This window comes from Alosa sapidissima, chromosome 5 (assembly GCF_018492685.1).
Source record: "Alosa sapidissima isolate fAloSap1 chromosome 5, fAloSap1.pri, whole genome shotgun sequence".
Taxonomy (NCBI): domain Eukaryota; kingdom Metazoa; phylum Chordata; class Actinopteri; order Clupeiformes; family Clupeidae; genus Alosa; species Alosa sapidissima.
Genome location: NC_055961.1, coordinates 11,815,904 through 11,828,701, shown reverse-complemented (window position 1 = coordinate 11,828,701; position 12,798 = coordinate 11,815,904). Strand labels below are relative to the sequence as shown.

Here is a 12,798-nt window from a genome sequence, read left to right as displayed (position 1 = left end):
TAGGGGCGCAGACAGCAGACACCGGTTGCACCAACTCTTTGCTACGACTGCTCCTAACTGCTACGTTGGTCTTTGTTAAGACCAGTCTTTAGAATTGAATTTAGGTGGGTAACAGAACACCAACTGAATTTACGACTTAACTACTCCCTCTCTTAGCGATGCGCGTTCATGTGGATGATGCCAGTTTTTGCCGTCTTATAGGGCGACCACGCCCCCCTTCGGAGGAAACAGCGGTAAAAGTGACTGGAGGAAACAGCGGTAAAAGTGACTGGAGGCCAATGTGTGATGGAGCTTGGAAGTTGCGCCGCCATATCTTACTCGATAAATAAATAAAGTTCACATAATTAGTTCCTTTCTTGGTATTTTCTGGATATGGAATAAGCAAAGGAGACGCGATATAGATATCACTTTATCTTTATTAGAGTTAAGATCACAATGGAAACATGTAGTAGGCTAGCTAAGTTAGGCTATGGCAGAACACTAACAGTAAATGGCTGGTAGGAGGTTAACCTACTGTAAACAGCTATGTACAGTATGACTGAAAGCGCCATAAAACACTAATGGAAAGGGATACAATCCCAAATAACGTTAATCAACCAACCATGTTGATGCTAGGAATGCAGTGACAGGAAGAAAGGCAATTATATATCCAATGTAACATTAGCTTAGCGTTATTATGCACACAAACATATTGGGCTAGATACCTAATGTTATTCAAAGTGTTTCAAAGTATGTCTGATTAGGAAAGTACAATAAGCTGTTTACAAAAGGTGTTATCCATGAATGATACCCCCCTTGAAATTCTCACAGTTGTTTACAGCACAAACTACTATCATCCTCATGCTTGTTGTTAGCAAGCTAGCACTTGTTTTAGCTAGAGACACCAATTGACCATGTAAGGGGGGGGGGGGGGGGGGGGCAGATTGCTACACAGTGCTTACATTTTGACCTTAAGCCTGCTTATGTTATTCAAAGTGTTTCAAAGTATATCTGATTAGGAAAGTACAATAAGCTGTTAACAAAAGGTGTTATCCATGAATGATACACCCCTTTAAATTCTCACAGTTGTTTACAGTGCAAACTACATTGCTATCATTCTCATGATTGTTGTTAGCAAGCTAGCACTTGTTTTAGCTAGAGACACTTGACCATGTAAGGGGAGGAGAGAGAGAGAGGGGGAAGAGAATAAGAGAAGATCGTCAGGTGGTGGCTTTAGAAAATGCAAGCTTCTGCTTATTCATAAGGCAGCAGTGTTGTTAGGTTCCGCAGGGTCCTCCTAAAGGTGAAATTCCCCTGAAAATTCATATAGGCATTTCCAGTGAGAAATAAGATTTGGTGTGGAAAGTAGGAGGGAAAGCAATCTAACTTATGTTTCCCGTAAATCTTTTTCAAGAAAATGTAAATAATTTACTGTTTCCAACTGATAATGCTAAAACATCATCAAAGCTGGGTTGTTTCTTAACCAATGACTTCAAGGACTTTGCTTTCTTGTCACCACGAGTATGTTGGCTATTAAAAATAATAAACATTTTGGTTCGACCTCTTTGCACTTGATTTTCAGGTTATCAAAATGAGTGTTCATTACTGTTTATTGTTTTGAAAGTTTTATAAAGTTGAATCAGCGCAGACAAACACATTTTTTCATTTTTGTTTCTTTATTTTATGTGGGAAACGGATGTGCATTTGCGTATCTCTGCAGCACTGCCCTGTGTGTGTGTGTGTGTGTTTTGTCACACATGGTGGTGTTGTGTGTGTGTCTGTGACCCCGTGGGTGCGGTCTCGCCCTGGCTCTGATGTCCACTTCAACGCAAAGGTCTGCCGGGGAAAAAAACAGCACATTACCAAGACAATTTACACTGTATGTTCACAGATTAAACAATACTGAATAGCTAGTCACTTTGATAAATAAATGTAAAGTAAAAGTGTTTAGTGTTTATGGTGTCCGGTGATGTTTCCAGTCCACCTTTTCTGGCATTTGTTAATAAAGTCCTTCATGCGGATTTGATCACTCAGAGGGGCGAACCTTTCCACCATCTTGATGAGGTCGGGATGGGAGGCCACTACAGACAGAATGTTACGGGCCTGATTCCTGTTTCAGACACAAAATACATCAGCACCTATTGATTCACTGACTCATTAGTTTATGATGTATAAGCATATAAGTATTATGGCTTTAACATCATTTTGATGGTACACTGACTTATAATTGGAAAAATGGCATGTTTGTCATTGCCTCTGGCCCTCCTAAAAGATCTCATATCTCATATATGTAATGTAACTTATGTAGTCTAGGTGAACCCTGCCAAATCTATGTTTGAATTTGCTCAGCAGATTCTCAGAGACTTTGGAATTGAGTTAACAACTAAATATAAAACATTTGTTTACAGGAAAGCTGTGTCAATGGAGATTTGATAATCAGTCAGGTGTCAGCCAGGCTATAACTTTTGTGGACACTACTGGAAAGTGAATATTAAATCCCAAATTCTTCACTATATTTTAGCTGTAAACACACTATTTCAATGCCATGCACTGACAGATAATTACATTCAGTATTGCTGTATGACATGAGATGACTTTTGGATACCTCATAATAGAACAGAAACTGTTGCTGATTGGCTAATTTAGAAACATTTACTTTTATGAATTGAACTGACACTTTTATACAGAGCCAATAAGTAAATGATAAGGAAACATAGAGAAATAGGGCTCCCGACCTGACTTCCAGTGCGTTGTCAAGGGCCAAGCAGCTGGCAGTATGGATGAAGCGGGCAGTCAGGTCGTTTTTGCCGGACAGGAGACGAGCTGCCCCTATGACCTCCGTCACTTTCTCCAGGTGCCGTGCAGTGCTCTTCCTCACGGCTGTATGTTTGTGACTAAGAAGAAGCAGAGAACCAATGAGTCACACCAGGAGAATGGATAAGCCAGAGATCCAGGGGAGACAAGGAGACAGAACCAGGAGAAACAGCTGAGACACAGAAACGACAGACAAACTAGGTGAGTAACAACCAGTGTTGGGCAAGTTACTTCAAAAGCGTAATGCATTATTTATTACTTGTTACTGTCATCTCAAAGTAATTTGTTACATTACAATATTACTGTCTTTGAATTGTAAGGCATTACACTACGTTTACATTACTTTCACCAAAATAACAGGAAATATGGATTTGGTGTTCTCAATAGATCTTCATGTGTTCAATGCAGCTCATTACACGGCAGGAGGTGATGTGGTATGGCATAATGACTGAGCTAGGCTTAAGGCTAACAAAAGAACAATATAACGGTTGCAGTTATGGCTCATGGGACAATGTAGGCCCCAAAGGCCAAAGGTCACTCACAACTTAATATAGTAAAATATAGCCATGGTGAAATTGTATGTTGACTTTAAATGGTTCTCATCATTGCTAGTTGCCTTTCCTTCCACTTACAGTGGTGTAGACTTAATGCAAATAGTTTGAGAATAATGGCTATTCTCACTGCTTGAAATGAGAAGTATAGCCTAACCATGTTAGATCTGTTGCATGAATGGCAGAGATAACTCAAATTCCCTTTCTACAGTCATCTAAACAATGCAATCAAATTCCAGGACCAGCATAGATGACTTTTTTTTAATTCTTGGATAATCTTCTCTGGTGCCAATTGAGCATTTCTCAATTTTGGATTAAAAAGCAAAGTAACTTCAGTTACTGAGAATTGTACCGAGTAAAATATTGCTGAAATTGTATTGGTAATGCCTTACATTACTGCATTACAGCAAAAAGCAATGCATTACTGTAATTACATTACTTTTTTAATGCATTACTCCCAACACTGGTAACAACTGATACAGACAACTACATAGCCAGGTAACACAGAGAAAGTTGAGAAGCACTAGAAAGCAATTAACCAGTACAACCCTGCTCTCTTTTTCTCTCTGCCCCTAACCTGAGCCCTCCGTTGATGAGAGCGTTCATGCTGCGGATGGGGTTGGTGTTATACACCATGTACCCCAGGGCCAGATCCATGTCCTTCATGAAGCTGCTGGACTCTCCAGCCTTCGGCAGCAGTGTCCGGGCTGCGCCCTCGGCCTCCGCATCCATGTCCTGCCCCAGGTGAGCAAACAGGTGGGCCAGCGTCACCATGGCAGCATGGGACACCACTGAGCGCAGGTTCTTCACCTGGTTGGGAGGAGGGAATTAGAATGACAGCTTGCACCGCTTTGACTTGTATAGAATACTGACAAAGTTAACATCATTTCTTTGGTAGCATCATTAAGGCATTTCAATAGATATTGCCTAGTTTGAAACAAGACAAAAGATACAACATGTGCTCCAGAATGTTTTCCAGCAGAGAGCCTCTCACCTCTTGATTGACGGCCAGACAAACATCATGCAGCCTGGGCAGCAGCACGTTGGCGTGGTGCTGAGCCAGAGACCTGATGGAGATCAGGGCCTCGATCTTCTTCCCCCTGCAGCAGCACCAACAACACACTCACATCAGAGGAACATGGTAATACATGGACTTGGTTCAAGTATTCTATCTCCAGCTACTTAGCAACTCTTGCCATGTAAATCCTATGTGTTAACATAGCCTAGACTATCTACTCTAAAGGCATGCTGTTCTTTTAACATCAATATCTCAGCATAGTCTAATCTATCTTAGCTAAAAGCCTACGATTTGTCTGGATAGCGTAACAGCATAGCCTATCTTGGCAAAAAGCCTAATATATCAGTCTAGACTATTTAAGCTATACTCCCACCAGTCATCGTCGCTGAGCACTGTAAAGGCCTGCAGGAGGGCCTGCTCGGGACAGGACAGTGGGCGCAGTTTGGCCAACTCTGGCAGATTCTTGGCCGGCTGGGTCTTGCTTGTATGCCTCGCCTCAGTCACTTTCCTCTTCTTCACCTCCTTATGCTCCCTCGTTTCTTCCTGCCTCCCTGCCAGAGACTCAACAGACTTTTGCTCTGGGAGGTCAAAGGTCAAATATGTTTGTCTGAAATCCTGTCTACATTTGCCTTGGCAAACAACTTTGTTATTTGAATTGATATCTGCACTGATATTTAATTAGGCTAATAAAGACTGAGTCAATATATTCTTCTGTGTGTGAGAGAGAGAGAGAGAGAAAGAGAGAGAAAGAGAGAGAGAGAAAGAGTATAAGAGAGACTACTCACCTTTCACAGCAGTGACCCCATTGAGTGATATGGTGTTCTTGAGACGGGGTAGTCTACTCTGGAACTGTCTGTGGCTGGTTGTCTTTGGGGGGGCGGGGATAGCAGGGGCAATGGGCGAATTGAGGAAGGGCAGAGTACGGGGCGCCGGCGGGGTCCTGCGAGGACTGAGGCTGCCCACAGAGCAGCCTGTCTGGTCCGAGGCCTTGGCATCATTGAGACTGGCAAGTTTGATCTCCTCAGCGAGTTCCAGGACCTCCTGCAGGAGTTCCTTGCGAGCCTGGCGCTCGTTCTGCTGAGTGCTCAGGGGTCTCAGCGTAGACCTCACAGATCGCTGCAGCTGGTGGTGGGGGGATGCAGGGGGTATGGGGGCTAGCAGCTTCCGTTGGCCAGGTGCCGCACTGGCATGCAAGGGCTGGGGTGGGCCCAAACGCGTTGTGGAATCGTGGGGCAAGGTCAGAAGATGAGGCTGCAGAGAGGCAAGAGGCAACATGTCATCAAACATGGCCACCATCTACACCCTCTGACACACAACTGCCCAACCGCCATGCTGCGTTTGAAATCTTCACGGTTTCACTATAATGCACTATTTAGTAAATAACTAAGGCATCATTATATTATTACATTATTAATGATATCATAATAACATTACAAAGTAGCTGTATGAACAATATCATAATTTGTTCTAATACCTCTATGGTAACCACTAACCCAAAAAGTGTGACTGATAGTCAGATTTGACCAAAGCTGTATCCTTTCAACTTTGACCTGGAAAGGTCACTTCATAGATGCCCATCATCAAAACATACTTAAACATTGACCTTTACCCTTTCAGCATAGATGCCAAATGAAGTGCAGGGAACATGGAATATTAGATTTAGTTATAATTTAGGCTATATAAAACTGTACGCCGGCTCTTAGATGTTTGAGGGAACTCACACATGCGGTACAAATCGTGTTCTGATTCTGCTCCTGCCGTAAAATCAGGAGCTGTAGCATCATTGTTTTCATCTCCTCATTTTCTGCATGGAGTTTTCCGAACTCCTTTTGAAAATCCATTGAACTTAAAATTTCGCCGATATATAGGAGCTACTTTCAAATAAATTGTATAGAACTTAAATATAGTCTACTGAGCAAAATCCAAATATCTAGGCTACCGAGAAGCGAGCGGGTGAGTCCTAAGGTGAAGATGCATCAAGTGATCTGAAATGACGATTTTCGCCCATAATGGTGACCTCCCCATTATGACGTAGGGGCGCAGACAGCAGACACCGGTTGCACCAACTCTTTGCTACGACTGCTCCTAACTGCTACGTTGGTCTTTGTTAAGACCAGTCTTTAGAATTGAATTTAGGTGGGTAACAGAACACCAACTGAATTTACGACTTAACTACTCCCTCTCTTAGCGATGCGCGTTCATGTGGATGATGCCAGTTTTTGCCGTCTTATAGGGCGACCACGCCCCCCTTCGGAGGAAACAGCGGTAAAAGTGACTGGAGGAAACAGCGGTAAAAGTGACTGGAGGCCAATGTGTGATGGAGCTTGGAAGTTGCGCCGCCATATCTTACTCGATAAATAAATAAAGTTCACATAATTAGTTCCTTTCTTGGTATTTTCTGGATATGGAATAAGCAAAGGAGACGCGATATAGATATCACTTTATCTTTATTAGAGTTAAGATCACAATGGAAACATGTAGTAGGCTAGCTAAGTTAGGCTATGGCAGAACACTAACAGTAAATGGCTGGTAGGAGGTTAACCTACTGTAAACAGCTATGTACAGTATGACTGAAAGCGCCATAAAACACTAATGGAAAGGGATACAATCCCAAATAACGTTAATCAACCAACCATGTTGATGCTAGGAATGCAGTGACAGGAAGAAAGGCAATTATATATCCAATGTAACATTAGCTTAGCGTTATTATGCACACAAACATATTGGGCTAGATACCTAATGTTATTCAAAGTGTTTCAAAGTATGTCTGATTAGGAAAGTACAATAAGCTGTTTACAAAAGGTGTTATCCATGAATGATACCCCCCTTGAAATTCTCACAGTTGTTTACAGCACAAACTACTATCATCCTCATGCTTGTTGTTAGCAAGCTAGCACTTGTTTTAGCTAGAGACACCAATTGACCATGTAAGGGGGGGGCAGATTGCTACACAGTGCTTACATTTTGACCTTAAGCCTGCTTATGTTATTCAAAGTGTTTCAAAGTATATCTGATTAGGAAAGTACAATAAGCTGTTAACAAAAGGTGTTATCCATGAATGATACACCCCTTTAAATTCTCACAGTTGTTTACAGTGCAAACTACATTGCTATCATTCTCATGATTGTTGTTAGCAAGCTAGCACTTGTTTTAGCTAGAGACACTTGACCATGTAAGGGGAGGAGAGAGAGAGAGGGGGAAGAGAATAAGAGAAGATCGTCAGGTGGTGGCTTTAGAAAATGCAAGCTTCTGCTTATTCATAAGGCAGCAGTGTTGTTAGGTTCCGCAGGGTCCTCCTAAAGGTGAAATTCCCCTGAAAATTCATATAGGCATTTCCAGTGAGAAATAAGATTTGGTGTGGAAAGTAGGAGGGAAAGCAATCTAACTTATGTTTCCCGTAAATCTTTTTCAAGAAAATGTAAATAATTTACTGTTTCCAACTGATAATGCTAAAACATCATCAAAGCTGGGTTGTTTCTTAACCAATGACTTCAAGGACTTTGCTTTCTTGTCACCACGAGTATGTTGGCTATTAAAAATAATAAACATTTTGGTTCGACCTCTTTGCACTTGATTTTCAGGTTATCAAAATGAGTGTTCATTACTGTTTATTGTTTTGAAAGTTTTACAAAGTTGAATCAGCGCAGACAAACACATTTTTTCATTTTTGTTTCTTTATTTTATGTGGGAAACGGATGTGCATTTGCGTATCTCTGCAGCACTGCCCTGTGTGTGTGTGTGTGTGTTTTGTCACACATGGTGGTGTTGTGTGTGTGTCTGTGACCCCGTGGGTGCGGTCTCGCCCTGGCTCTGATGTCCACTTCAACGCAAAGGTCTGCCGGGGAAAAAAACAGCACATTACCAAGACAATTTACACTGTATGTTCACAGATTAAACAATACTGAATAGCTAGTCACTTTGATAAATAAATGTAAAGTAAAAGTGTTTAGTGTTTATGGTGTCCGGTGATGTTTCCAGTCCACCTTTTCTGGCATTTGTTAATAAAGTCCTTCATGCGGATTTGATCACTCAGAGGGGCGAACCTTTCCACCATCTTGATGAGGTCGGGATGGGAGGCCACTACAGACAGAATGTTACGGGCCTGATTCCTGTTTCAGACACAAAATACATCAGCACCTATTGATTCACTGACTCATTAGTTTATGATGTATAAGCATATAAGTATTATGGCTTTAACATCATTTTGATGGTACACTGACTTATAATTGGAAAAATGGCATGTTTGTCATTGCCTCTGGCCCTCCTAAAAGATCTCATATCTCATATATGTAATGTAACTTATGTAGTCTAGGTGAACCCTGCCAAATCTATGTTTGAATTTGCTCAGCAGATTCTCAGAGACTTTGGAATTGAGTTAACAACTAAATATAAAACATTTGTTTACAGGAAAGCTGTGTCAATGGAGATTTGATAATCAGTCAGGTGTCAGCCAGGCTATAACTTTTGTGGACACTACTGGAAAGTGAATATTAAATCCCAAATTCTTCACTATATTTTAGCTGTAAACACACTATTTCAATGCCATGCACTGACAGATAATTACATTCAGTATTGCTGTATGACATGAGATGACTTTTGGATACCTCATAATAGAACAGAAACTGTTGCTGATTGGCTAATTTAGAAACATTTACTTTTATGAATTGAACTGACACTTTTATACAGAGCCAATAAGTAAATGATAAGGAAACATAGAGAAATAGGGCTCCCGACCTGACTTCCAGTGCGTTGTCAAGGGCCAAGCAGCTGGCAGTATGGATGAAGCGGGCAGTCAGGTCGTTTTTGCCGGACAGGAGACGAGCTGCCCCTATGACCTCCGTCACTTTCTCCAGGTGCCGTGCAGTGCTCTTCCTCACGGCTGTATGTTTGTGACTAAGAAGAAGCAGAGAACCAATGAGTCACACCAGGAGAATGGATAAGCCAGAGATCCAGGGGAGACAAGGAGACAGAACCAGGAGAAACAGCTGAGACACAGAAACGACAGACAAACTAGGTGAGTAACAACCAGTGTTGGGCAAGTTACTTCAAAAGCGTAATGCATTATTTATTACTTGTTACTGTCATCTCAAAGTAATTTGTTACATTACAATATTACTGTCTTTGAATTGTAAGGCATTACACTACGTTTACATTACTTTCACCAAAATAACAGGAAATATGGATTTGGTGTTCTCAATAGATCTTCATGTGTTCAATGCAGCTCATTACACGGCAGGAGGTGATGTGGTATGGCATAATGACTGAGCTAGGCTTAAGGCTAACAAAAGAACAATATAACGGTTGCAGTTATGGCTCATGGGACAATGTAGGCCCCAAAGGCCAAAGGTCACTCACAACTTAATATAGTAAAATATAGCCATGGTGAAATTGTATGTTGACTTTAAATGGTTCTCATCATTGCTAGTTGCCTTTCCTTCCACTTACAGTGGTGTAGACTTAATGCAAATAGTTTGAGAATAATGGCTATTCTCACTGCTTGAAATGAGAAGTATAGCCTAACCATGTTAGATCTGTTGCATGAATGGCAGAGATAACTCAAATTCCCTTTCTACAGTCATCTAAACAATGCAATCAAATTCCAGGACCAGCATAGATGACTTTTTTTTAATTCTTGGATAATCTTCTCTGGTGCCAATTGAGCATTTCTCAATTTTGGATTAAAAAGTAAAGTAACTTCAGTTACTGAGAATTGTACCGAGTAAAATATTACTGAAATTGTATTGGTAATGCCTTACATTACTGCATTACAGCAAAAAGCAATGCATTACTGTAATTACATTACTTTTTTAATGCATTACTCCCAACACTGGTAACAACTGATACAGACAACTACATAGCCAGGTAACACAGAGAAAGTTGAGAAGCACTAGAAAGCAATTAACCAGTACAACCCTGCTCTCTTTTTCTCTCTGCCCCTAACCTGAGCCCTCCGTTGATGAGAGCGTTCATGCTGCGGATGGGGTTGGTGTTATACACCATGTACCCCAGGGCCAGATCCATGTCCTTCATGAAGCTGCTGGACTCTCCAGCCTTCGGCAGCAGTGTCCGGGCTGCGCCCTCGGCCTCCGCATCCATGTCCTGCCCCAGGTGAGCAAACAGGTGGGCCAGCGTCACCATGGCAGCATGGGACACCACTGAGCGCAGGTTCTTCACCTGGTTGGGAGGAGGGAATTAGAATGACAGCTTGCACCGCTTTGACTTGTATAGAATACTGACAAAGTTAACATCATTTCTTTGGTAGCATCATTAAGGCATTTCAATAGATATTGCCTAGTTTGAAACAAGACAAAAGATACAACATGTGCTCCAGAATGTTTTCCAGCAGAGAGCCTCTCACCTCTTGATTGACGGCCAGACAAACATCATGCAGCCTGGGCAGCAGCACGTTGGCGTGGTGCTGAGCCAGAGACCTGATGGAGATCAGGGCCTCGATCTTCTTCCCCCTGCAGCAGCACCAACAACACACTCACATCAGAGGAACATGGTAATACATGGACTTGGTTCAAGTATTCTATCTCCAGCTACTTAGCAACTCTTGCCATGTAAATCCTATGTGTTAACATAGCCTAGACTATCTACTCTAAAGGCATGCTGTTCTTTTAACATCAATATCTCAGCATAGTCTAATCTATCTTAGCTAAAAGCCTACGATTTGTCTGGATAGCGTAACAGCATAGCCTATCTTGGCAAAAAGCCTAATATATCAGTCTAGACTATTTAAGCTATACTCCCACCAGTCATCGTCGCTGAGCACTGTAAAGGCCTGCAGGAGGGCCTGCTCGGGACAGGACAGTGGGCGCAGTTTGGCCAACTCTGGCAGATTCTTGGCCGGCTGGGTCTTGCTTGTATGCCTCGCCTCAGTCACTTTCCTCTTCTTCACCTCCTTATGCTCCCTCGTTTCTTCCTGCCTCCCTGCCAGAGACTCAACAGACTTTTGCTCTGGGAGGTCAAAGGTCAAATATGTTTGTCTGAAATCCTGTCTACATTTGCCTTGGCAAACAACTTTGTTATTTGAATTGATATCTGCACTGATATTTAATTAGGCTAATAAAGACTGAGTCAATATATTCTTCTGTGTGTGAGAGAGAGAGAGAGAGAAAGAGAGAGAAAGAGAGAGAGAGAAAGAGTATAAGAGAGACTACTCACCTTTCACAGCAGTGACCCCATTGAGTGATATGGTGTTCTTGAGACGGGGTAGTCTACTCTGGAACTGTCTGTGGCTGGTTGTCTTTGGGGGGGCGGGGATAGCAGGGGCAATGGGCGAATTGAGGAAGGGCAGAGTACGGGGCGCCGGCGGGGTCCTGCGAGGACTGAGGCTGCCCACAGAGCAGCCTGTCTGGTCCGAGGCCTTGGCATCATTGAGACTGGCAAGTTTGATCTCCTCAGCGAGTTCCAGGACCTCCTGCAGGAGTTCCTTGCGAGCCTGGCGCTCGTTCTGCTGAGTGCTCAGGGGTCTCAGCGTAGACCTCACAGATCGCTGCAGCTGGTGGTGGGGGGATGCAGGGGGTATGGGGGCTAGCAGCTTCCGTTGGCCAGGTGCCGCACTGGCATGCAAGGGCTGGGGTGGGCCCAAACGCGTTGTGGAATCGTGGGGCAAGGTCAGAAGATGAGGCTGCAGAGAGGCAAGAGGCAACATGTCATCAAACATGGCCACCATCTACACCCTCTGACACACAACTGCCCAACCGCCATGCTGCGTTTGAAATCTTCACGGTTTCACTATAATGCACTATTTAGTAAATAACTAAGGCATCATTATATTATTACATTATTAATGATATCATAATAACATTACAAAGTAGCTGTATGAACAATATCATAATTTGTTCTAATACCTCTATGGTAACCACTAACCCAAAAAGTGTGACTGATAGTCAGATTTGACCAAAGCTGTATCCTTTCAACTTTGACCTGGAAAGGTCACTTCATAGATGCCCATCATCAAAACATACTTAAACATTGACCTTTACCCTTTCAGCATAGATGCCAAATGAAGTGCAGGGAACATGGAATATTAGATTTAGTTATAATTTAGGCTATATAAAACTGTACGCCGGCTCTTAGATGTTTGAGGGAACTCACACATGCGGTACAAATCGTGTTCTGATTCTGCTCCTGCCGTAAAATCAGGAGCTGTAGCATCATTGTTTTCATCTCCTCATTTTCTGCATGGAGTTTTCCGAACTCCTTTTGAAAATCCATTGAACTTAAAATTTCGCCGATATATAGGAGCTACTTTCAAATAAATTGTATAGAACTTAAATATAGTCTACTGAGCAAAATCCAAATATCTAGGCTACCGAGAAGCGAGCGGGTGAGTCCTAAGGTGAAGATGCATCAAGTGATCTGAAATGACGATTTTCGCCCATAATGGTGACCTCCCCATTATGACGTAGGGGCGCAGACAGCAGACAC

The 12,798-nt window shown here is 42.5% G+C and overlaps 2 protein-coding genes and 2 long non-coding RNA genes across 6 annotated transcripts; 2 read left to right on the top strand and 2 right to left on the bottom strand.

The window, feature by feature from the left end:
- Nucleotides 1-31: 31 nt before the first annotated feature.
- Nucleotides 32-350, top strand: LOC121709150. The gene is made up of 2 exons (XR_006031852.1): nucleotides 32-104; nucleotides 202-350. It is a non-coding gene; the product is annotated as an uncharacterized LOC121709150 (long non-coding RNA).
- A 1,286-nt stretch (nucleotides 351-1,636) lies between these two features.
- On the bottom strand, nucleotides 1,637-6,332 carry LOC121709148 (TOG array regulator of axonemal microtubules protein 1-like). 2 transcript variants are annotated; one of them, XM_042092284.1, is made up of 8 exons: nucleotides 6,084-6,332; nucleotides 5,148-5,613; nucleotides 4,736-4,940; nucleotides 4,339-4,444; nucleotides 3,922-4,154; nucleotides 2,715-2,873; nucleotides 1,964-2,089; nucleotides 1,637-1,815 (listed from the first exon to the last, which is right to left on the bottom strand). In XM_042092284.1, the coding sequence occupies exons 1-8, from the start codon at nucleotides 6,201-6,203 to the stop codon at nucleotides 1,803-1,805; spliced, it is 1,428 nt and encodes a 475-aa protein (XP_041948218.1). In that variant the 5' UTR covers nucleotides 6,204-6,332; the 3' UTR covers nucleotides 1,637-1,802. The 2 variants fall into 2 exon arrangements, with proteins under 2 accessions (XP_041948218.1, XP_041948219.1); XM_042092285.1 differs by lacking the exons at nucleotides 1,637-1,815; nucleotides 1,964-2,089 and having other exon boundaries at nucleotides 2,721-2,965.
- A 93-nt stretch (nucleotides 6,333-6,425) lies between these two features.
- On the top strand, nucleotides 6,426-6,744 carry LOC121709151. The gene is made up of 2 exons (XR_006031853.1): nucleotides 6,426-6,498; nucleotides 6,596-6,744. It is a non-coding gene; the product is annotated as an uncharacterized LOC121709151 (long non-coding RNA).
- A 1,274-nt stretch (nucleotides 6,745-8,018) lies between these two features.
- LOC121708457 (TOG array regulator of axonemal microtubules protein 1-like) lies at nucleotides 8,019-12,714 on the bottom strand. Of its 2 annotated transcripts, XM_042091120.1 has the most exons (8): nucleotides 12,466-12,714; nucleotides 11,530-11,995; nucleotides 11,118-11,322; nucleotides 10,721-10,826; nucleotides 10,304-10,536; nucleotides 9,097-9,255; nucleotides 8,346-8,471; nucleotides 8,019-8,197 (listed from the first exon to the last, which is right to left on the bottom strand). In XM_042091120.1, exons 1-8 carry the CDS (start codon nucleotides 12,583-12,585, stop codon nucleotides 8,185-8,187), a joined length of 1,428 nt encoding a protein of 475 aa, XP_041947054.1. In that variant the 5' UTR covers nucleotides 12,586-12,714; the 3' UTR covers nucleotides 8,019-8,184. The 2 variants fall into 2 exon arrangements, with proteins under 2 accessions (XP_041947054.1, XP_041947055.1); XM_042091121.1 differs by lacking the exons at nucleotides 8,019-8,197; nucleotides 8,346-8,471 and having other exon boundaries at nucleotides 9,103-9,347.
- Between the last annotated feature and the right edge of the window lie 84 nt (nucleotides 12,715-12,798).

Excerpts from the sequence above, each read along its gene's own strand:
- LOC121708457 (XM_042091120.1), bottom strand. The coding sequence starts at position 12,585 with ATGGATTTTCAAAAGGAGTTCGGAAAACTCCATGCAGAAAATGAGGAG. Across the intron at positions 10,537-10,720 it reads GTCTGGCCGTCAATCAAGAG|GTGAAGAACCTGCGCTCAGT; the intron begins GTGAGAGGCTCT and ends CCTCCCAACCAG. Across the intron at positions 8,472-9,096 it reads GACAACGCACTGGAAGTCAG|GAATCAGGCCCGTAACATTC; the intron begins GTCGGGAGCCCT and ends TGTCTGAAACAG.
- LOC121709148 (XM_042092284.1), bottom strand. The coding sequence starts at position 6,203 with ATGGATTTTCAAAAGGAGTTCGGAAAACTCCATGCAGAAAATGAGGAG. Across the intron at positions 5,614-6,083 it reads ACACGATTTGTACCGCATGT|CCTCATCTTCTGACCTTGCC; the intron begins GTGAGTTCCCTC and ends GCCTCTCTGCAG. Across the intron at positions 2,874-3,921 it reads CTCATCAACGGAGGGCTCAG|TCACAAACATACAGCCGTGA; the intron begins GTTAGGGGCAGA and ends GCTTCTTCTTAG.